The 24781-nt window shown below is 42.0% G+C and overlaps 2 protein-coding genes across 10 annotated transcripts in view; both read left to right on the plus strand.

The window, feature by feature from the left end:
• The first annotated feature begins 4261 nt into the window (after nucleotides 1-4261).
• Nucleotides 4262-7787, plus strand: LOC117593736. 3 transcript variants are annotated; one of them, XM_034289803.1, is made up of 3 exons: nucleotides 4262-5044; nucleotides 6591-6694; nucleotides 6900-7787. In XM_034289803.1, the coding sequence occupies exons 1-3, from the start codon at nucleotides 4324-4326 to the stop codon at nucleotides 6909-6911; spliced, it is 837 nt and encodes a 278-aa protein (XP_034145694.1). In that variant the 5' UTR covers nucleotides 4262-4323; the 3' UTR covers nucleotides 6912-7787. The 3 variants fall into 3 exon arrangements, with proteins under 3 accessions (XP_034145694.1, XP_034145695.1, XP_034145693.1); XM_034289804.1 differs by having other exon boundaries at nucleotides 6903-7787; XM_034289802.1 differs by having other exon boundaries at nucleotides 6591-7787.
• A 2874-nt stretch (nucleotides 7788-10661) lies between these two features.
• mtx2 (metaxin 2) overlaps nucleotides 10662-24781 on the plus strand; it is a 45308-nt gene continuing 31188 nt past the window's right edge. Inside the window, exons 1-5 of one of the 7 annotated variants that reach the window (XM_013132898.4) lie at nucleotides 11064-11075; nucleotides 11190-11217; nucleotides 11391-11447; nucleotides 12018-12065; nucleotides 18887-18933. In XM_013132898.4, the coding sequence (XP_012988352.2) occupies nucleotides 11214-11217; nucleotides 11391-11447; nucleotides 12018-12065; nucleotides 18887-18933 (156 nt within the window). In that variant the 5' untranslated portion in view covers nucleotides 11064-11075; nucleotides 11190-11213. 7 annotated transcript variants of the gene reach the window in all.

Genomic DNA, 24781 nt, shown 5'->3' on the forward strand with positions numbered 1-24781 from the left:
CCCATTTGGATAAGGTTTAAGATGAACAATTAACATAGAGTTGGGTCCAGAAATAATAGGACACTGACAAGTTTTGTTATTTGGCTGTTTCCCAAACCATGTTCAGGTTTTAGTTAAATTATGAATATGGGCTTAAAGTGCAGTCCCTCAGCTTTAATTTGAAATTGGAGGAAGTGTTTAGGAATTATAGTTCTTTAATGTGTAGCCCCCTCTTTTTCAAGGGACCAAAAGTAATGGTATAATTGACTCAAAAGCTGTTTCAAGGACAGATGTGGGCTACTCCTTTGTTATTTATTCAATTAAACAGGTAAAAGGTCTGGAGTTGATTCCACGTGTGGCATTCGCATTTGGAAGCTGTTGCTGTGAACCAACAACATGCAGTCTGTGATGGCAATTCCATCGATCAAACATTTAAAGGAGTTCCTGCCATAATGTTTACTGTTGTGTTTACCTAAAGAGGCCAACTGCCCCTACTTCCCCCCAAAGGCCACATTCCTAAGGAACAAAGGACTGATACCCTTCTTGGTTTAAGCAGATTAACATGGTCAGAGTACCTAATAATCCTCTGATATTATACAGACATGTGTGTCACAATCAAAGAAAATAGTTACATACCAGGCAATAGAAAGACAGACATTTCTCAAATGTACAGGTCAAAGGAGCTCTCCATGCAAGTGAAACAGGAAATCCTTAGGCTTCAAAAAAATATCCATCAGAGAGATAGCAAGAATATTAGGAGTGGCCAAGTCAACAGTTTGGTACATTCTGAGAAAAAAGAACGCACTGGTTGTAACAGTGTGTCTAGAGGTGTGTAGAAAAGGAGTCGAATGCAGGGATGCAGGGAAAGTAAATGTATTGCGTTCTGCAGAATACAAGGCACGCAAAACTCAAATTACGCACAAGCGCAAAAACACACAGCACAAGGCAAATACAGAACACTGAACATAGAACAATACCACACAAAGACGCCCAGAAACAAGGGAACTAATATAGGCAACCTAATGAGGGAATGGACACCAGGTGTGTGCAATAACAAGACAGGACAGTGCCGTGGGAGGAGGAGCGGCGTGGCTAGAAGGCCGGCGATGACGCGCACCGAACACCACGTCGGGAGGGGTGGCGCGCGTCCTCCATGCGCGTCCTCGTTACACTGGTGAACTCTGTAACACAAAAAGGCCTGGAAGTCCACGGAAGACAACAGTGGTGGATAATCGTAGGATCCTTTCCATGGTCAAGAAAATTCACAACATCCAACCAAGTGAAGAACACTCACCAGGAGGTAGTCATATCATCATCCAAGTCTACCATAAAGAGAAGACTTTACAAAAGCAAATACAGAGAGTTCAAGACAAGGTGCAAACAATTCATTAGCCTCAAGAGGCAGATTTTGCCACAAAACTTCTAAAAAAAGCCAGCCCAGTTTTGGAACAGCATTCTTTGGACAGATGAAGCTTAGTACCTGTACCAGAATGATGGGAAGAAAAAGTATGGAGATGGCTTGGAATGGCTCATGATCCGAAGCATACCACACCATCTATGGAGGCAGCGTGATGGTACGGGCATGCATGGCTTCCAATGGCATTGGGTCACTAGTGTTTATTGATGATAGGACAGAAGACAAAGAGCCGGATGAATTCTGAAGTGTATAGGGATGTATTGTCTGACTCAGCCAAATTCAGCAAAGTTGATTGGACATCGCTTCAATTTACAGATGGACAATGACCCAAAACATACTGCAAAGAAACCCAGGAGATTTTTAAGGCTAAAAACCCTAACATGGAATATTCTGCAATGGCCGACTCAATCATCTAATCTCAACCCGATCAAAGACGATACTTAAGGCAGAAGGTTTGTGTCCGCTTGGGTTTGTGGTTGTTTCTTTTATGCTTGTGTCTCTTATTATTATTTTTTTACTAACTCACCTACAATGTCACAGTTAAAGACATTGGTAAAGATACTGAAGAGGAACATAACCTCCCAACTTATGTTCCTGCTAGTCTCCTATATGCATAGCTCATATCACATTGGTCTTTATCTGAGAGCCATAGATATTAGCTATGATGAGAACCATCCACAATGGCCATCGGCTTGTGTTCAATTTCAATGTGTCTACCATTTTTGTTACATTAGACAGATATGCTGTAGAGCAAAAAACAATAGAGAGAATGATTAAGTAACAACACGACCCAACTGCAAGTTAAAACAATCCAGTTAACACTCTGTTCTCAGTGCTAAACCTGGGACATTTTTGTGGACAACGTTTGCCGGAGACAGGCCATCAAAATAGGGGGTTGTCCCTGAAAAACAGGGACATCTGGTTAGTTTATGTACCACATAACTGGGTGGTTTGAATTCTGATTGGTTGATAGGTGTGTTATATGAGATGGGTATGACATCACCTTTTACTGCCTTTTATGTTGGTAATCAATCAATCAAATGTATTTATTAAGCCCTTTTTACAACAGCAGTTGTCACAAAGTGCTTTACAGAGACACCCGGCCTTAAACCCCAAGGAGCAAACAACAGTAGTGTTGAATTTCAGTGGTTAGGAAAAACTCCCTAAGAAGGTCGAATTTTAGGAAGAAACCTAGAGAGGACCCAGGCTCAGAGGGGTGACCAGTCCTCTTCTGGCTGTGCCGTGTGAGATATTAAGAGTCCAATTGGAATAATAAATACATTTCTCTGGGCTAAATCCAGAGTCTATTTGATTTTAGACTAGGTCAGAAGTATGACCAGGTGGACAAGGACAGGGACAGCAACGGGCCCCCCAAACCAGGTAATCCGCAGGTGTGGACCAGGACCTCATCTCCTCCTAAAATGTAAAACTGGAGGAGACTGAGAAAAGTTAGTAGTACATCCCTCATATCCCCCAGCACAATAATATAGCAGCGTAACACCTTGGAACTGAGACGGGGGGGTCCGGTGACACTGTGGCCCTACCCGGGGGAGGCCCCGGACAGGGCCCAACAGGCAGGAAGTCAATCCAACCACATTGCCAGTGTGACAAGTGGTTCTAACTCATTTAATTTACAATAGTCTGTTATATTAATGGTTATATTAGAATACACATTAAGTTCGTCACTGTTAAAAACCGTATTATTGAGAAGCAGAATTCAGATAATGCTGATCCGTGTATAGATTGATTATTCGTCAATGTATTAGTAATGCCTTGGGGCTTCTGTAGGGGGATCGCAGGCGCGCGCTTTTCTTCCTCATTCAATACAGACGAGTGAAGGCGAGAGCAGCGTCTTGTGTGTTTCTTAAACCTTCCCGCTACTTTTTTCCCTTTTTAAGGGTACAACATTTGGAGGCACTGCTGAGATGTTTGGTTTGAGGATCACCCCTGAGCTATAAGTGGAGTCCTTGAGTCAAACATCCCGTCAAACAACTCAGATATCAGAGAAGAGAGTTCAGCAGAGCGGTGGAAGTGGACTTCGGACGGACCTGGCACCTTGTATCCTGAAGTGAGCAAAACTGCCTACTAGGGTGTAGCAAAAGCCAATTAAGTCAGATAACCCTCATTTTACTGCTTATGATAAAATGGAATCCGAATTGGAGAGGCTGCAACTGGAGGTTAAAGGAGCGTTGTACAAACTGACCATCGAACAGCTGATTAAAGTATGCAATGAACTGCAGATTTCAGGACCAGTGAAAGAACATGTAACTGGTAAAACTCGCAGCCAAGTGATTTCACATGTAATAAAGTATCTTGAACGGGAAGAGTTGGCCGACCTAGAGGATGAGGGTATGTCAGACCTCCTTAGTATTCATGACATAATAGACAAAATCGATTCGGCAACAAACGTAAGTGAAAGCGAAATCTCCAGTCAAATTGAGTCACAGGAAAACCTCCAGAAAGAGGTAGAGGCGCTAAGGCTGTCATTGAAAGAAAAAGAGAACGCGATGTATGACTTAATGAAAACAAACATGACCACCCCTGCCAGTTTCATCAAACAAGGAAAGAATTTGACCCCAGCAACCCCTAATGGCTCCATGTGGCGCAAAGATTTTAAAATATCTGGCCAGATAGGTGAGCCAGGGCAAAAAGATAAGCTGACGTTTACTAGCCTGGCCAAACAAATTGAAAGTGGGCTCAGCAAAGGCTACCCAGAGTCAGAGATTATTGATGCTGTAATCCGTGCTATCACACCAGGCCTGCAGTTACGAAGTTACCTTGAAGGGAAAGATAAACTATCACTGCCTGCCCTTCGTAGGATCCTCAGGTGTCACTACCAGGAGAGAGGTGCCACAGAGTTATATAAACAGCTCACTTCTGAGGTTCAAAGCAGTAAAGAGACCCCTCAAAACTTCTTGCTTAGGGCAATGGACTTAAGACAAAAAATCCTGTTTGCTTCTCAGGAAGCTGATTCAAGTCTAAAATATGACCCGGTACTAGTTCAGAGTCTGTTTATGCATACAGTTCTAACTGGCCTTCAGAGTGACAATATTAAAGGTGACCTGCAGCCCTACCTCCTCCAGACAGATACCTCAGATGAGCTGCTGTTGGAGAAACTGAACATTTCACATGCCAATGAAAAAGAGAGACAGGACAAAAAGAAACACTCTGCCCCATCACGTGTAACTAATGTGAATACAGTCCAGTCAAGTGAAGCTCTGGTGGAAAAGAAAAGTGCCGCCTCACAAAGCCCAGCTTCACTTCCCCCTGATCTGCTCGCTGAAATAAAAGAAATGCGCTCTGACATAGTGCTATTGAAAGACTTGAAAGCTGAGATCTGTCAAATCAGGGAAACAATCCAAAGACCCGCCCCTGCACTGCCACAGTACCTTCCACCAAGCAGAGAACCAGCAACTGTGCCCTCTCCTTACCCAGTATTCTCACCCCCCCAATCCTCACCTTATCAGACTGAGTCAAATGAAATGCCATATTTCCACCAGCAGTCACCAGCAGCAGTGCAGGAGTATCGACCAACATTCGGGCCTGGACGGATGAGAGAGACGGCCCAGTTCCAGCAGAGGTTTGCACCGCAGAGGTTTTACCCAGCGCGACGCCCTCAGCCAAAATGTCCCTCATGTACTCAAGCAGGTGAGGAGTACTGTCAGCATTGCTTTAGGTGTGGAAGCAGTGAACACTTCAGAGCAGGTTGCAAAGCACAGAGACCTGTAGAGCCCGCTCGGAGAATCCCTTTAAACTAAGAGGGGTTGCCCCCACGGGACATGGAGCAACCAGCGGTATTGATAAGTCCCAATTCTGTGCAGGCTGTAAAGAGGAGAAAGGAAGAGAGGAACTAAAATGTTGTTCAGTTTGTAATACCACTCTATACTGCTCAAAGGAGTGTCAGGTAAACCATTGGCAAACACACAAAAGATTTTGTAAGCCATATGTATGTTCAGGTATCAAGAAGCAGACAACTCAGTCACGAGATAGAGTCAAGTACAAGAAAAAGGGGGCTTCAGAGAAAACACCTACTGTAAGTGAGTTAGTGGGGAAGAAGTGTGTCATTTGGTGTTTCCTGCACAAACAGAAAACCCAGGCACTTTGGGATACAGGTTCACAAGTTTGTGCTATAGATGAGGTATGGAAAAAAAGCCATTTACCTGATGTTCCTCTCAGAGACGTATCAGAACTAGTTGACCCTTTTGACCCTTTGCAAATCGAAGCAGCCAATGGAACAGAGATGCCGTATGTCGGATGGCTCGAAGTGTCCTTTAAACTTACTGCTGGTGATGATGAGCTGCTAATGTCCCATTATTGGCTTTAATGTCATCGAGCGTCTTGTCCTAGATAGCCTGCAAGATCAAACAAAGTATGTGGATAAAGACAACCTTGTGAAGGCAGTAAGAATGGCTTTTCCTCACCTCAGGAAAAACAAAGCAAAGACCCTTATTAATGCAGTGCGTGTAGGACAGACATGTGACTATAACGTGAAGACAGCAAATGAGAGAGTTAGTGTGCCTAAGCATACCTCCATCCAAATTGAGTGTCGAGTACAGGTCCCACTTTTCAGAGAGGATAAGACTCTTATCTTTGAACCTGATGATAACCCACGTTGGCCTGAAGGACTAGAATTTTGTGACACTCTTGTGTCAGTGAAGGCAGGGATGACCCCAAAAATTATAGTCACTGTGCAAAACCCTACAAGTCATGACATTATGCTGTCAGGAAGAACAGTCATTGGAACTGTACAGTCAGCCAGATCAGTGTACCCTGCTAACATATTTAAAACAGATAACCTACCAACTGCATCTATTCACCATGTCCAGGCTCAGATTTCTAGTGAAAACACCCCTAGCCAAGAACAATGGGAACCTCCTGTTGATTTGACTCACCTTAATGAACACCAGAGGCAGACAGTTGGTCGGATGTTAAGAGAAGAGTCAGAGTCATTCTCCAGGTCTGATAATGACATAGGTTGTGCAGAGAATCTGCAAATGGACATTTCACTAAAAGACGGTGAGCCAGTGTCAAAAACTTACCTCTCTGTTCCAAAACCTTTATATAGAGAGATGAAAGACTATTTACAGGACTTGATAGCACAAGGGTGGGTTGAAAAGTCGACCTCTTCCTACTCCTCTCCAGTTGTTTGTGTCAGAAAAAAAGACGGTACCATGCGCTTATGCATTGACTACAGGGAGCTCAACAAGAAAACCCATCCAGATCGCCACCCCATCCCCAGAGTACAGGACATTATGGACACCCTGGGAGGGAACACCCTCTTTTCACTGCTGGATCAGGGTAAGGCGTACCACCAGGGATTCATGGCAAAGGGAAGTAGACATTTGACAGCTTTTGTTACCCCATGGGGCCTATATGAGTGGGTTCGGATCCCGTTTGGACTCATGAATGCTCCTGCCGTATTCCAACGTTGCATGGAACAATGCTTAGAAGGCTTAAGAGATGAAATATGTGTGCCATATCTCGATGATGTTCTTGTGTTTAGCAGAACGTTTGAGGATCATGTCAGTGACGTCAGAAAGGTGTTGCAACGCTTGAGAGAGCATGGGATAAAACTGAAACCCAGGAAATGTGACCTGTTTAAGACAGAAGTGCGATACCTTGGGAGAATTGTGTCTGCTGAGGGAAACAGAATGGACCCTGCTGATACTGTTGCGGTAAGAGCCCTGAAAGACAAGCAACCAGGTACTGTTGGCGAGTTGAGAGCCATTTTAGGACTGTTGAGTTATTACCGGCAGTATATCAAGGATTTTTCACGTATTGCCAGCCCCTTGTATGATTTGCTCAAAGCACCTGTCGAGACTGAGACCCTGAAAGATAAAAAGAGAAAGTGGCAAACAAAACGAAACAGTAGAGGAGTTCCGTCCAACACACCCATTGAGTGGGCTAATGTGCATCAGATCATATTGGAACGGTTGATAGACTGCCTCATTCAGCCACCTGTTCTGGGTTTCCCAGAATTTTCCCAGCCATTCACCCTCCATACTGATGCTTCCAATCAGGGGTTAGGGGCGGTATTATATCAAAGACAGAATGGAAAGCTACGTGTGATTGCTTATGGCTCGCGTACTTTGACTGCAGCAGAGAAGAATTATCATTTGCACTCAGGCAAGTTAGAGTTTCTAGCCCTAAAGTGGGCGATCACAGAGAAATTTCGTGACTACTTATACTATGCACCATTCTTCACCGTCTACAGTGACAATAATCCACTCACCTATGTGCTGTCCACTGCTAAACTGAATGCGACAGGTTGTCGCTGGGTAGCGGAGCTGGCCGATTTCCATTTCACAATAAAATACCGCCCTGGTAAAGAAAATATTGATGCAGACAGTTTGTCCAGAATGCCTTTGGATGAAGAGACGTTTATGAAAGAGTGTTCAGAGGAAATGTCATATGATGTGATTGGAGCAGCGTCCCAAGCAGTGGAAAGTCAGGACGAGTCCAGCGTATCTTGGTCCATGGGCATCTCAGCTGAATGTGAAACACTAGCTACAGAGACAATACTCAGTCCACTAACAGCAGGACAAGTTAAAAATGACCAGAGGAATGACCCCGCTGTTGGACCTGTGGTTCAGTTCAAACTGACAGGAGATAAACCATCAGGTCACGAACTAAGACAGCTCAGCCCACAGATCACATGCCTTCTTAGAGAGTGGGACAAACTGGACATGAATGAAAACGGTGTATTGTACAGGAAAACGACAAACAGAAAACAACTAGTGCTTCCAGAGAAATACAAAAGCACTGTGTTAAAGGAACTTCACGACGAAATGGGCCACCAAGGCGTAGACAGGACTACGTCACTGATACGAGACCGGTTTTACTGGCCCTATATGCAACGAGAGATAGAGGATTATGTCACACGGAAGTGTGCATGTCTCAAACACAAGAAACCAAGCCGTGAGACGAGAGCCCCGATGAGAAGCATTGTCACCACTCAACCGTTTGAACTTGTCTCTGTGGATTTCTTGCATCTTGAGAAATGTAAAGGTGGCTATGAATATATTCTTGTAATCATTGATCACTTTACACGTTTTGCCCAGGCATACGCCACAACTTCAAAATCAGGAAAAACAGCAGCAGACAAAATATTTAATGACTATGCACTGAGATTTGGCTTCCCCACAAGAATACACCATGATCAAGGTGGTGAATTTGAAAACCAACTGTTCACACAACTGAAAATGTACTGTGGAGTTGCTGGGTCAAGAACTACTCCCTACCACCCCCAAGGGAATGGACAGGTAGAGCGGTTTAACCGAACATTACTTCAGATGTTAAAGACCCTTACGGAGAGACAAAAGAGTAACTGGAAAGACTCACTGAACAAGTTGACCTACGCATACAATTGTACCCGCAGCGAAGTGACTGGATTTTCCCCCTTCTACTTACTGTACGGACGCTCCCCACGGTTGCCAGTTGACATGTTATTTAGTTTGACTTCAGAACAAGGAAACTGTAATCACCACCATTACATGGAAAAGTGGAAGCAAGGCATGGAAGAAGCCTACGAGATCACAAGAGAGAATGCTCACAAAGCTACGATCAGAAGTAAGAGATATTATGACTGTAAAGCTAAAAGCTCTGTGTTACAGCCTGGAGATCGTGTTTTAGTCAGGAACATGACACCTCGTGGGGGTCCAGGAAAATTGAGGAACCATTGGGAGGATACTATCCACACAGTTGTGCGCCAAGTGAGTCCAGACGTTCCTGTTTATGAACTCAGACCTGAGAAAGGAAAAGGGAGATCAAGGATTTTACATCGTAACCTTCTCCTCCCATGTGACCACCTGCCACTCGAAACGACAGTGCAGCCACGAGCAAGGAAGAGAAATGTGGAGCAAACCGAGGAAGCAGAGCAGTCGGAAGAAGAGGACGATGGGGATGAGTATTATCCAGTCTCATTCCAGCAGCAATCTGAGTTTCGCTCACCTGAAACAATGAACCCTGTGTGTAGTACACCTCCGGAGCCCGAATGCACACAGACTGAGGAAAACATGCCATCTGAGCCAGAGAGAGAACAAGGAACGACGAACCAAATGGAAACCTCACTGGAGAGAGAGGACAGTTTTGTCGAGAGTATGTCTTTGGAGGAAGCTGTCCCCTTGCTTGTTTCAAGTGACCCAAGTGGTGAGGCGCTCCAGCGGCCCAGACGACGGCACAGACAGCCTAAAGTTTTCACATATGATAGGCTTGGCTCACCAACTTGCCACAACATTAGGACATCACAACAACAACACTGGATGGTTCCGTGGACATACGTTGCGCAGCCACACCACTTCCAATACTTCCGGCACTACGCGCATGAAAGATAGAAATTGAACTGAGCAAATGCAGAGACAATGCACATTCAAATGGACTGTGGTTACACTCTACATATACATTCATGCGACGCTGTTGCAGTGAATCACACCACATTCATGGACCTTTGTTAAAGGAGAGTGTAATTGACTTGAACATGAACAGAACTGTTAGGTACTAACGTGTCTAAGTGGACACAAAACATAGACCAAAAGAGGGAACAAAGACATTAAAAGATATTGGGTACTTACCTGTGCTTGAAAGAATATATGGAAAGAGTTCCAGTCTGTGATAGTGCACTATATAAGATACGTTGTAGCAGAAGTGTTGATCTGAAATAACCGTGCCTTGTGTGTTGATTAATAGTGTATGACTTAACCCCTTTCTTTGCGCTTAAGGTCATAGGTTACATTCGGATGTTGGGGACAACATCTATTTTGAGGGGGAGTATGTGACAAGTGGTTCTAACTCATTTAATTTACAATAGTCTGTTATATTAATGGTTATATTAGAATACACATTAAGTTCGTCACTGTTAAAAACCGTATTATTGAGAAGCAGAATTCAGATAATGCTGATCCGTGTATAGATTGATTATTCGTCAATGTATTAGTAATGCCTTGGGGCTTCTGTAGGGGGATCGCAGGCGCGCGCTTTTCTTCCTCATTCAATACAGACGAGTGAAGGCGAGAGCAGCGTCTTGTGTGTTTCTTAAACCTTCCCGCTACTTTTTTCCCTTTTTAAGGGTACAACACCAGGCATCAACCAAAGGGACACCCACCAACCGCAACCCCCCTGAATGAGGGCCGAGTATTGCTAACAGCGTACAGCCCAATTGCACAAGTGCGCAACAGAGAGTCAACAACAAGCCAGTGACTCTTCCCCCAAAAGGCATTGGAGGGAGGGCATCCCAGTGGTAACTGGTTTAGAAGAGCAATAAGGCATCTCAAGGGTTTGTGATATATTACCAAAGTATCTTGGCTAAGAGCTGTGTCCAGGCACTCCAAGATCTTGTCGGAAAAGCTGTTGTTAATATACCAACACCCTGTGGTAATATACTATACTTTCCCTTACTGCTTACATACAGATTGCTAACATTACTGCTTCTTTCCTTACTGCTTACATGTAAACCCTATCTAGTCCCCCAACTCGACCCTGCTCTCGCTGAATGAGATTTGTGTGCATAGTGAGACAGTCCAACAATTACTTCAAGCGATTCAATTCATTTTGACAATTATATAGATATTTATCGTTATTCCCCTTTAAGGAACAATGCTTTCGCAATCGGTTGAAACCCCAATTTAACAGTTAATCCGTCTCTGGTTCCCAGTCCAGTAGGTGGCGGTAATGCACATTCAAAGTTGAGTGAAGAATTTGAAGCGTAATGTTTATCGATTTACTTTATTAATTTGTTTTGTGCGGTATGAACATTTTCTAACTACTATGTTAATTTGCTTTTTAAAACCCCCTCCAGTTGCTGACGGCAATACAACGTTTCATGTGTAGGTTGCCAAAAAACTCTTGTGGAAAAGAAGGAACGAATGTAACTGAAGTCAAGTTGGAGCAGGAAAACTATCACGACGTACCGCTGCGTCTGGCGTCATCTTAATGACTCTTATGCTAAGCGTGCCCTTAACCTTGTCCAATTTTTCCTGTTATTCTCCTGTTTGTATAGACTCTTCTCATTTCATCATGTCTCTTGCAGCAGAGGCATTCGTCTCCCAGATAGCAGGTAATGTGTGTAATAATTGGCATACAACATGAAACTAACTTATCAGCAAACTTTATGTAGCTAGCTAGTTTTGCAGTTAGCATTAATAAACACCGACGTTCTGAATGTTACCTTGGAAATAATAGTCATTTTTACACTGTAGATGGCTAGTTAGATACTGTAGTTACTGTTAGCCTGCTAGTTAATTTTAATGTCTCCCTACTTTTTACTCAACGACTAGTGACTCTCACAATCCTGTAAAAAGGACTATGTTTACTTAGCTGTACATCCATATGATCAGCGATAACGTTGGATATTGTAGGGCCCTCCCTAATATGAAACGTTTTTAGAATGTTGCTGAGACAGTGTCAGTTAAGTAAATAATAGCAAAGTCAATTATTCAGTAGTTAACTATTTCAAATAAATTACTTGCCTGCCTGATTGTCACAGTAACATTTCATACATGATGATGCCTCTCAGATTGGCTTGAACTCGTAGGTAATAATAACCAATAGTTTTACAAATATGCGCAACCCGAAAAACTCCTTAACGTGACCTTTGGTCAATGTTCTCTTTCATGTTTTTCAAAAGCTGCGGAGCCATGGCCTGAAAATGCCACCTTGTATCAGCCTCTCCGAGGTAAACCATTTATTCCCTGCAATTTACCATTGAGAGAGTTAGTTCATATGTCATATTTTCCTAGCCAGTGTGGTACAACATGTTATTGTTTGTACTGGAGATTTTAGGCTGGTTATCTGTGTTTTCTTTTCACCAATGGAATTAGCACCTGAAGTCTTCACAAGGATAGAAAACCATGATGTATCTGCCCTAATTAGGAACTTCTGCTTTTTCCCACAAGTACAAAGTCAAAATCTGTTTCAGGTTAGGTTTTACCCCAATAGTCAAGGTCAATAGTCAAACTGACTATTTGAGTTTGTGTTAGAATTGGGGTTACTTACACTGAACAATATTATAAATGCATCACTTTTGTTTTTGCCTCCATTTAAGTCACACTTGTGCAATAATCATGCTGTCTAATCAGCATATTGATATGCCACCTCTGTGAGGTGGATGGATTGATTATCTCAGCAAAGGATACATGCTCACTAACACAGATTTAGTCAGATTTGTGAACAGTATTTGAGAGAAATAGGCCTTTTGTGTACATAGAAAAAGTCGTAGATCTTTGATTTCAGCTCATGATAAATTGGGGCAAAAACAAAAATGTTGCATTTATAATTTTGTTCAGTGTAGATGAAGGCATTATGTGTTAAGGTTGGACATTTGATGCCTAAACCTAACCTTGTGCAAATGTTTGGTTAATGACTGAAATAGTTTGCTTCACGTAAGGTCTGTGCTTCTTATGTGTATGTGTATATACACGCGCACAGACACACACACACACACACACACACACACACAGTGAAAAGTTTTAGAACAGCTATATTTTAAAAATGTTTATAGAAAATTCACAGTTAAACATCTTAATGTACTCTGAAATTAAAGCATTGAACAAATAAACAATTGTAGACAAAATAAATCATGGAATTGTTTTGTTTAACGAAGTATAATCAACATTTTACTCATCAAAGTAGCCACCTTTTGCAGATATAGCAGATGAACACACTTGTGGCATTCTTTCTAAAATGGAAATCAAGTATTGTTCAGAAAGTTCTTCCCAGCACTGTTACAGATATTCCCACATGTGTTGCACCTTTAGGTTGATTTTCTTTCACCCTTCTGCCCTGTTCATTCCAAGCCAACACAGTGGGGTTTAGGTCTGGAGACGGTGCTGAGAATTCCATTATTTGAAGCCTACAGTATTATTTCTTAAAAAAGAAAAGTAGTTCTGAAATAGTCTGAAGGTATGTCTTGGGTCATTATTTTTGCTGTAGGATGAACGCCTGACCAACTAGGTGTACACCAGAGGGTATTGTATGGCGCTGCCAAAAGCTGTGTTAGCTGTTTTGGTTAAGAGTGCCACTCACTCTGTGCAATTCGTCAATTCTGGATCCAGCAAAAGAGCCCCAGACCGTCATACTTCCTCCTCCATATCTGACAGTTTGTGTCATACACTGAGGAACCATCCTTTCGCCAACTCGACATGGTATAAAAACCCTGTGTGATGAACCAAAGATTTGTGGCAGTGCTGCATTACCCAGGCAAGCCTCTCTTATTTTTGCCATCTTAGCAATTACTTTTTAACTTCCACCTAACCTGTCAAACCTGTAGCTCAAGTTGTTCTCTTCACAGCTGAGTTTGAAGCTGTTGTTCTGTGATTGACGCAAGCTGTTGACTCTCAAACTTGTCTTCTGATACTGTTAAGGCTTAGGGTCTGCCAGACCTCTTCCTGCCTGTTTCCAAGTGCCTTGATGGTGTTGGAAACTACTCACTGACACCTTGGCTCTTTTTGCTATTTTTCTTAATGAACGACCTACACTTTTAAGGGTGACAATGATCTGCCTGTCTTTGTTAATTGCCCTTTTCTCACCATTATGACAGCAATATACTTCCTGTAGTACAATACTGTTCAATTAATGTTTGAGTGGTTGTAGTAACATAGGCTCTTCCAACACTGCTTTAATACGGAGGGTTTGTAATCAACAAAAATTGGGACACCTGTAGGAATTGTTAGCATCAACCTTCAAGGCTTAATTTTCTTCTGTTGCTGTAGAACAGCTATTGTATACCCATCTTTTTATTTTATTTACATATACATTTATTTCTTATGGGATTCATATTCAAGTGTAGGTTATAACAGAATGACACAATCATAAAACAAAACATGGCAACAAAGAAAAAAATGAAATGACCCCTGTTCAAAAGTCTGCATACCCTTAGTTCTTAATACTGTGAATTGCCCCCTTTAGTATCAATGACAGAAATCTGGGTTATTTCACCAAATATTGATTTCTGAACTCTTCCTAAGTTAAAGTATTAGTATTTTGTTGAAAAAATGTTAGGTCTGAAAACAATGCATCTTTTTTGGTTATTTTGACCAGTTTTATACAAATAAATAATCTAAATGACAATATTTTTATTTGGAATTCGGGAGTATTGTTGTCAGTAGTTTATAGAAAAAGAACAAATTGTTCATTTTAATCAAACACATTCCTATGAATAGTAAAACCAGAGAAACTGATAATTTTGCAGTGGTCTTAATTTTTTCTAGGTGTGCATGTGCGTGCGTGTGCGCATTGGTGTTTTGGTGCCTGTTAAAGGCCAAATCTTTTCATGTAATGGTTTTTACATTTCATTTATATTAGTTCACACAAACACACCATCTTTCTATTCTGGCCCGGCCCCTATTCTGGCCTGGTTTTTAGAAACCATTGTGGCCCGCAAGTCAAAAAGTTTGCCCACCCCTGGTCTAGCAGATCACAAACATTCTTTAGGAGGTATAGGACTTCAGCTACTACCATTAGAACCTGCAGAACTACAAGTGTGGCAGGTAGCCTAGTGAGGTTTGTGATGCTTCAGCTATTTGACAGATGGCCTCACATTTACCTAAAGCTTTCTGGGGTACAATAGAGAGTTCATGATTGACTCAGTGATTGCTTGGTGGCCAGGCTCCTGAGATCTCCATGCTTTAAGGTTGGTATGAGGTTGTTCTTCAAAGTCATTGTCCCATTTTGCCACACATGGCATCTGGCATTGCAGCCAAACAACTCCACCTTTGACTCATCTGTCCAGAGCACATTGTCTGGCAAACGTCTTGATATTCTTTTTTAGAGCAGAGGCTTCTTCCTTGACCTCATGTAGGCCAAGTTAGTGACCGTGGGGCTCATGCGCTTTGATTGTGTTGACAGTGGCCTGTAAATCCATTCATGTCACCCTCTTGTAGTTTTTTGGGTGTTAATAGTCTTTCTTCCCAGATTCTCTAATAGGTCTATTGCCCTTGGTATGGCGTGTTTTGTTTGCACTTTAATTAAATGTAGGGATTTAATAACTTTATCTGCATAAGGAAATTGCATTCTACAACCCCCTTTCCAAAAAAGTAAAAATACATGCCCATTTTGAATTTGATGCCAGCAACATGTTTTTAAAAAGTTGGAACAGGAGCATGTATACCACGGTGTTGCATCTCTTTCAACAATGCATTGTAAACATTTGGGAACTGAGGAGACCAGTTGCTGTAGTTTTGAAAGTGAAATGTAATGCCATTCTTGCTTGATATAGGATTGCGGCTGCCCAATTGGTGTTTTCAATAGGTGACAGGTCTGGACCAGGGTTTATGTTAACCAGCTTTTTGCCAGTATCACATGTAGTTGTCTGGCAGATGAAAATATCAGTGGCCAAAATGTCCGGTGGGAAATATGCCAAATGAATAAATACATTGATTAGAAGCATATTTAATAGCCAAATACTGTGTGACCTACAGTATCTCATAAAAGTGAGTACACCCCTCACATTTTTATGAATATTTGATTCTTTTCAGGTGACAACACTGAAGAAATGACACTTTGCAACAATGTAAAGTAGTGAGTGTACATCTTGTTATAACAGTGTCAATTTGCTGTCCCCTCAAAATAACACAACACACAGCCATTAATGTCTAAACTGCTGGCAGCAAAAGTGCATACACCCCTAAGTGAACATTTCCTAATTGGGCCCAAAGTGTCAATATTTTGTGTGGCCACTGTTATTTTCCAGCACGGCCCTAACCCTCTTGGGCATGGAGTTCACCAGAGCTTCACAGGTTGCCACTGGAGTCCTCTTCCACTCTTCCATGACGACATCACAGAGCTGGTGGATGTTAGAGACCTTGTGCTCCTCCACCTTCTGTTTGAGGATGCCCCACAGATGATCAATAGGATTTAGGAGACCTGCTTGACCAGTCAATCACCTTTACCCTCAGCTTCTTTAGCAAGACTGTGGTCATCTTGGAGTTGTTTGGAGTCGTTATCATGTTGGAATACAGCCCTGTGGCCCAGTCTTTGAAGGGAGGGGATCATGCTCTGCTTGAGTATGTCACAGTACATGTTGGCATTCATGGTTCCCCCAATGAACTGTAGCTCCCCAGTGCCGGCAGCACTCATGCAGCCACAGACCATGACCCTCCCACCACCATGCTTGACTGTAGGCAAGACACACTTGTCTTTGTACTCCTCAAATTTAACACACCTCCTCCCCATTCACACCTGAGACTTTGTAACATTAATGTGTCACATGACATCGGGGAGGGAAAATGGCTAATTGGGCCAAATTTATAAATTTTCACTTAAGGGTGTACTCTCCTTTGTTGCCAGCGGTTTAGACGTTAATGGCTGGGTGTTGTGTTATTTTGAGGGGACAGCAAATTTACACTTATACAAGCTGTACACTCACTACTTTACTTTGTAGCGAAGTGTCATTTCTTCTGTGTTGTCAAATATTTGCAATGTAATAAACGAAGAGGCCGCTGGACTTTTTTTGCCTTTCCAAAATAGTTGAAAAGGAAAGTTTTGGGTGAGGAACAGAAGCATTCAATTTGCAGTGGTCTCTTAATTTTAACCCTTCTCTTCCTCAATCAAAACCTTCCTTTTTTTTGGAAAGGAATAAAAGGTGCAGTGGTCTTTAAATTTTTTCCACCGTACATATACTGTATGGTGGGGCAAAAAAGTATTTAGTCAGCCACCAATTGGGCAAGTTCTCCCACTTAAAAAGATGAAAGAGGCATCTTTAAGTAATATAAATCACATTGTAGGATTTTTAATGAATTTATTAGTAAATTGTGGTGGAAAATAAGTATTTGGTGAATAACAAAAGTTAATCTTAATACCTTGTTATATACCCTTTGTTGGCAATGACAGAGGTCAAACGTTTTCTGTAAGTCTTCACAAGGTTTTCACACACTGTTGCTGGTATTTTGGCCCATTTCTCCATGCAGATCTCCTCTAGAGCAGTGATGTTTTGGGGCTGTCTCTGGGCAACACAGACTTACAACTCCCTGCAAAGATTTTCTATGGGGTTGAGATCTGGTGACTGGCTAGACCACTCCAGGACCTTGAAATGCTTCTTACGAAGCCATTCCTTCGTTGCCTGGGCGGTGTGATTGGAGTCATTGTCATGCTGAAAGACCCAGCCACTTTTCATCTACAATGCCCTTGCTGATGGAAGGTTTTCACTCAAAATCTCATGATACATGGCCCCATTCATTCTTTCCTTTACATGGATCTGTCGTCCTGGTCTCTTTGCAGAAAAACAGCCCCAAAGCATGATGTTTCCACCCCCATGCTTCACAGTAGGTATGGTGTCCTTTGGATGCAACTCAGCATTCTTTCTCCTCCAAACACGACGAGTTGAGTTTTTACCAAAATATTCTATTTGGGTTTCATCTGACCATATGATATTCCCAATCCTTTTCTGGACCATCCAAATGCTCTCTAGCGAACCTCAGATGTGCCTGGACATGTACTGGCTTAAGCAGGGGGACACGTCTAGCACTGCAGGATTTGAGTCCCTGGCAGCGTAGTGTGTTACTGATGGTGTCCTTTGTTACTTTGGTCCCAGCTCTCTGCAGGTCATTCAATAGGTCCCCCGGTGTGGTTCTGGGATTTTTGCTCACCGTTCTTGTGATCATTTTGACCCCACGGGGTGAGATCTTGCGTGGAGCCACGGATCGAGTGTCTTTGGTCTTGGCCATAGTGGTGTTTGGAGTGTGACTGTTTGAGGTTGTGGACAGGTGTCTTTTATACTGATAACAAGTTCAAACAGGTACCATTAATACAGGTAACGAGTGGAGGACAGAGGAGCCTCTTAAAGAAGAAGTTACAGGTCTGTGAGAGCCAGAAATCTTGCTTGTTTGTAGGTGGCCAAATACTTATTTTACTGAAGAATTTACCAATTAATTCAAAAAAATCCTACAATGTAATTTTCTGGATTTTTTTTCCTTCTAATTTTGTATCTCATAGTTGATGTGTACCTATGATGAAAATTACAGGCCTCATCTTTTTAAGTGGGAGAACTTGCACAATTAGTGGCTGACTAAATACTGTATGTTGACATGTCATATGTTGTCATGTCACCTTGTCTTGACAGTTGCCAAAACTCTGAGCTGGGGTAAGCCTGGAACACAGACCTCATTTGAAGCAATTCTAAAATTAATTGTGGACTGTATTGTGAAAATGCAAAAAATATCTAGTATCACACTTTGCTGCTAGGTTTTATCGGGATTATGACGCATTCACTATTTAATTCTAAAGAGGTTAAGTTTAAGGTTAGAACATTTAGTTTTTTGTTTCCTGTTTCCCAAAATTATATAAATGCATGGTTGTGTGCTTTAGCACTTTGTGATAGCTGCTTATGTAAAAAGGTATTTTTAATGTATTTCATTGATTATGTTGTCTTATGCTAACATTATTTTATTTTCCTAATTATTGTTGTTATTGCATTAGTCAAATTGCAGTACATCTTATTTTGTAAGGTACTAATGCATGACTGTCTGTTGGACTGTTCTTTTTTCTTTCTTTTTTTTTCAGAGGACCAGATATTACTGTCTGATTGTGCATCATCACTTGCTGTACAGGTAGGATCATATGTCATTGTGATGTCTGAAGAGGAGTTAAAACAGAGTTACCATATCGGTAGACACTAACAGACCATGACCAGGTTGATAATTATAATGAAGAAAACAGTCTAGCACAGACGTGGGCAAACTACGGCCCACGGGCCATATACGGCCCGTTGGGCTTTTTAATCCAGCCCGCCGAACATGTCCAAGTTACATTATTAAATAACATTGTATTATAATTAAACCTCCATTTTACCTTTCCCTGGAATGACTGTGTTTCCCCAACAGATGGCGCACTCCAAAGACATTGACCTTTGTTTGAGTGTGATGTGTTACTCTCTACTTTACTTTTTCGCTTGCAGTTTGAGCCCTTCAGTAAAAATGAGCGGACTGAAGAAAAGTAGACAGTGAGTGCCGAGTGTTTAATAAAGAGTGGACAACAAAATGTTTTTTCGCTTAAGTCTGATCAATGGCTGTATGTCTGATATGCCAAGAAACTGTAGCAGTTTTTAAAGAATACAACATCAGCCGTCATTTTGCCACAAAACATGCTAACTACGCTAGCAAACAGTATACACTGTTAGAACGGGCGGCTAAGGCTTAGAGATTGATGGCTAATTTACAGACTCAGCAAAACATTTTTCACAGACAAACTGCGATTCAAGAGTCAAGTACCAAGGCAAGTTTTTAGCTGGCATTCAAATTAGCAAAGGCTAGTAAGCCTTTCTCTGAAGGCAAATTTTTTAAAGAATACTTGGTTGAGACAGCAGGTCTCTTGTGTCCGGAGAGCAAAGGCAAGTCTGAAAAAATCAGTTTATCACGCAGAACTGTGACTTGCCGCGTGGAACTGATTGATGATGATATAGCCAGCAAATTAAACAAAAAGGCAGAGTCCTTTAAGTTTTTTTCACTAGCACTGGATGAAAGTAACGACCTAAAAGACACTGCTCAGCTCCTAATTTTTATCTGAGGGATTAACGACAGTTTTCAAGGGGACTTCAGCATCGTCAGTTTATTGCGTTCCTGGGAGAAACCGATGCAGATCACCAGGACTTACTTTACCACTCTCGTCTCCGCTGGTTAAGTTTGGGCAAAGTGTTTCAACGAGTGTGGGAGCTCAAGGAGGAGATTGGTGCATTTTTGGAGTTAATGGGGAGATCCGACGTATTTCCCGAGATAAGCGACATGAACTGTCTTTGTGACTTTGCGTTTGCTGTAGACATATTTTCGCACATGAATGAGCTGAACATGAAGCTACAGGGGAAAGATCAGTTTGTGCACGACATGTACACAAATGTTAGAGCCTTCAAATCCAAGCTGACTATTTTCTCCAGACAAATTTCAAACAAATCTTTCGCTCATTTCCTCACACTAGCCATGCAGAAAGAGGCGATCCGAAACGCGAATACAGAAAATCACTGTTGCAGTTGGAACTGATCGATCTTCAGTCTGACTCCGTCTTATAGGAGAAGTTCATCTCTCTTAAACTGAACGACTTTTATGCTTCACTTAACGAAGCCCAGTTTCCAAACCTCCGGAGGATGGCACAGAAGATGCTTACGTTGTTTGGCTCAACCTATGTATGTAAACAGACATTCAGCGTCATGAACATCAACAAAGCCCGTCACAGATCTAAGTTAACTAACCAACACCTCGGATCTATCCTGAGAATTGCCACAACAAAACTTACTCCAGACTTTGATGCACTTGCTAAAAAAGGAGATCAATAACACTGTTCCCACTGAAACTGAATGGGAGGTTATCTACTGTGTTATTAAATTAATACATTTGGAAAACAATTTTTACAATGAACCCTGTACTTTGGTGTTTTGGTGCCTGTTAAAGGCCAAATCTTTTCATGTAATGGTTTTTACATTTCATTTATATTAGTTCACACAAACACACCATCTTTCTATTCTGGCCCGGCCCCTATTCTGGCCTGGTTTTTAGAAACCATTGTGGCCCGCAAGTCAAAAAGTTTGCCCACCCCTGGTCTAGCAGATCACAAACATTCTTTAGGAGGTATAGGACTTCAGCTACTACCATTAGAACCTGCAGAACTACAAGTGTGGCAGGTAGCCTAGTGAGGTTTGTGATGCTTCAGCTATTTGACAGATGGCCTCACATTTACCTAAAGCTTTCTGGGGTACAATAGAGAGTTCATGATTGACTCAGTGATTGCTTGGTGGCCAGGCTCCTGAGATCTCCATGCTTTAAGGTTGGTATGAGGTTGTTCTTCAAAGTCATTGTCCCATTTTGCCACACATGGCATCTGGCATTGCAGCCAAACAACTCCACCTTTGACTCATCTGTCCAGAGCACATTGTCTGGCAAACGTCTTGATATTCCTTTTTAGAGCAGAGGCTTCTTCCTTGACCTCATGTAGGCCAAGTTAGTGCTGTTTCTTTCTGACCGTGGGGCTCATGCGCTTTGATTGTGTTGACAGTGGCCTGTAAATCCATTCAATTCACCCTCTTGTAGTTTTTTGAGCATTTATTGGTCAGCTCTGGGGCTGAATTTGTTGGAGTGACTTATCCTATGTAGGTTGTCAGTGATCTGGACCTTTTTTCATTTATAGGTTATTCATTGGACAGTGGAATTATGTACTTCGAATTGCTTTTTAACCTCTCTCAGACTCATTAATAGTCTTTCTTCCCAGATTCTCTAATAGGTATATTGCCCTTGGTATGGCGTTACCATACACCAATATGGTTAAGACCAAAACAGACCAACTTTCCAGTTTTAATGGAAGGCTGGACCCTCCCAAGTTACTCTTTATTACTTTGTAATTGTTTGCACTTTAATTAGATGTAGGGATTTAATAACTTTATCTGCATAAGGAAATTGCATTTGAAACAGGAGCATTTATACCACGTTGTTGCATCAACTCTTTCAACAATGCATTGTAAACATTTGGGAACTGAGGAGACCAGTTGCTTTAGTTTTGAAAGTGAAATGTAATCCCATTCTTGCTCTATAGGATTGCAGCTGCCCAATTGGTGTTTTCAGTAGGTGACCGGTCTGGACCAGTGTTTACGTTAACCAGCTTTTTGCCGGTACATGTAGTTGTCTGGCAGATGAAAATATCAGTGGCCAAAATGTCCGGTGGGAGATATGCCAAATAAATAAATACATTTATTAGAAGCATATTTAATAGCCATATACTGTGTGACCTACAGTATCTCACAAAAGTGAGTACACCCTTCACATTTTTGTAAATATTTGATTATCTTTTCATCTGACAACGCTGAAGAAATGACACTTTGCTACAATGTAAAGTAGTGAGTGTACATCTTGTTATAACAGTGTCAATTTGCTGTCCCCTCAAAATAACACAACACACAGCCATTAATGTCTAAACTGCTGGCAGCAAAAGTGAGTACACCCCTAAGTGAACATTTCCTAATTGGGCCCAAAGTGTCAATATTTTGTGTGGCCACCATTATTTTCCAGCACTGCCCTAACCCTCTTGGGCATGGAGTTCACCAGAGCTTCACAGGTTGTCACTGGAATCCTCTTCCACTTCTCCATGATGACATCACAGAGCTGGTGGATGTTAGAGACGTTGCGCTCTTCCACCTTCTGTTTGAGGATACCCCACAGATGCTCAATAGGGTTTAGGTCTGAAGACATGCTTGGCCAGTCCATTTACCCTCAATTTCTTTACCAAGGCAGTGGTCATCTTGGAGGTGTGTTTGGGGTCGTTATCATGTTGGAATACTGCCCTGTGGCCCAGTTTTTGAAGGGAGGGGGATCATGCTCTGCTTCAGTATGTCACTGTACATGTTGGCATTCATGGTTCCATTAATGAACTGTAGCTCCCCAGTGCCGGCAGCACTCATGCAGCCGAAGACAATGACCCTCCCACCACCATGCTTGACTATAAACAAGACACACTTGTCTTTGTACTCCTCACCTGGTTGCCGCCATACAGGCTTGACATCATCTGAACCAAATACGTTTATCTTGGTCTCATCAGACCACCGGACATGGTTCCAGTAATCCTTGTCTGCTTGTCTTTAGCAAACTGTTTGGGCTTTCTTGTGCATCATCTTTAGAAGAGGCTTCTTTCTGGGACGACAGCCATGCAGACCAATTTGCAGTGTGCGGTGTATGGTCTGAGCACTGACCGGCTGACCCCCCCCCCCCCCCCACCCCCACTCATACGTCTATTTCCCAAAGACAACCTCTGGATATGACGCTGAGCACTTGCACTCAACATTGGTCAACCATGGCGATGCCTGTTCTAAGTGGAACCTGTCCTGTTAAACATTGTATGGTCTTGGCCACCGTGCTACAGCTCAGTTTCAGATTCTTGGCAATATTCTTATAGCCTAGGCCATCTTTATGTAGAGCAACAATACTTTTTTTTCAGATCCTCAGAGTTCTTTGCCATGAGGTGCCATGTTGAACCTCCAGTGACCAGTATGAGGGAGTGTGAAAGCGATGACACCAAATTCACACCTGTTCCCCATTCACACCTGAGACCTTGTCACATGACACCGGGGTGGGAAAATGGCTAATTGGGCCCAATTTTACTTAGGGGTGTACTCACTTTTGTTTCAAGCGGTTTAGACATTAATGGCTGGGTGTTGTTATTTTGAGGGGACATCAAGTTTACACTGTTATACAAGCTGTACATTCACTACTTTACCTAGTAGCAAAGTGTATTTTCCTCGGTGTTGTCACATGAAACAATATCATCAAATATTTGCAAAAATGTAAGGGGTGTACTCACTTTTGTGAGATACTGTATATGATATGTTGCCAAGAAAACAGTGAGCCTCCCCTTGCTTTTATGCCGTGTTTCTATTGGTGCCAAACACTGGTGTTTTACCCCCAAAGTTAGTGTTTCCACTGACCTGGGCCAGGGCCAGTCGGCCACCAGGCCAAGGCAGAGTAGATCGGCTCTCGCTTGATCCCCTTGGAGATCTGCAAACTTTCAGAATAAATTGCTGTTGATTCTCAGCGGCATATTGGATGTTAGTTTTCAAATAAACCTCTGCACACTGGCTTGTTGAAGGTGGGCTTAGCGTGGTTTCACTATTTCTTCAAACTGGATAAAACATTTCCTGAAAGTATCTTTTTCTCCAGAAAAGCATAGATTTGAGGGAAAACGTAATTCTGTTTTGGAAGAACTGTGCTTTTTTTCATAAGATCGATTCAATAAAGCCATTACAACTTTCAGATTCAGAATACTTCATTAATCCCGGAGGAAATTGTTCTCTGCTTAAATGCTGTTCTGGAAAAGTATGCTCATCGTAGAATGTAAAATGGTGTTATTTGTCCATTAGCCCCAGGCTTAGGAACACAAGTGAGTGAATCCTTAGCCTGGGGTTAAGCCTTAGCCTGTACTGCAATTTTCCATCCCCACCCCTGTAATGTACATGGGATACTTTTGGTGGAAAAACTCTTCAGTACCACTGTGAATGTAATGTACGAAATACTCAGTTTGTAAAATTCCAAATATAATGTGAATCATGGGGCACTGTGCTACATCCAGCAAAACAATATATTTTTGTCCTTCATTAACCCCCAAAGCCACACACTACTGTACATGGAATTCATATTGCCTCATTAGTTAGCAGCTAGTGGCTTATTTTAGGAGTCTGGCTAGTTACAGCATCTAAAATTATTCTGATGACATGAACATTATGACAGACGGTTTAGCTATTAAAAATTTGTATTTTAGATATGGTGTTATGAATTCCAGCCTCAGTAGCTAATAAATCCATATAGGCGCACATTTAGTGGAATGCAATGTTGCCATGATTATTTCATTTAAATAAATAATACCTAGCTGAGTTGGAAAATTGCTAATGTTAGCATTAATTCCTATAGGCATTAGCTTGCTAGTAATGTT

Source organism: Esox lucius, chromosome 22 (assembly GCF_011004845.1).
Source record: "Esox lucius isolate fEsoLuc1 chromosome 22, fEsoLuc1.pri, whole genome shotgun sequence".
In the NCBI taxonomy this organism is placed as follows: domain Eukaryota; kingdom Metazoa; phylum Chordata; class Actinopteri; order Esociformes; family Esocidae; genus Esox; species Esox lucius.

Coding starts and splice junctions, on each gene's coding strand:
- LOC117593736 (XM_034289802.1), top strand. CDS start 4,324: ATGGACTTAAGACAAAAAATCCTGTTTGCTTCTCAGGAAGCTGATTCA. Junction 5,045..6,590: donor TCCCTCATGTACTCAAGCAG/GTGAGGAGTACT, acceptor CATTGACTACAG/GGAGCTCAACAAGAAAACCC.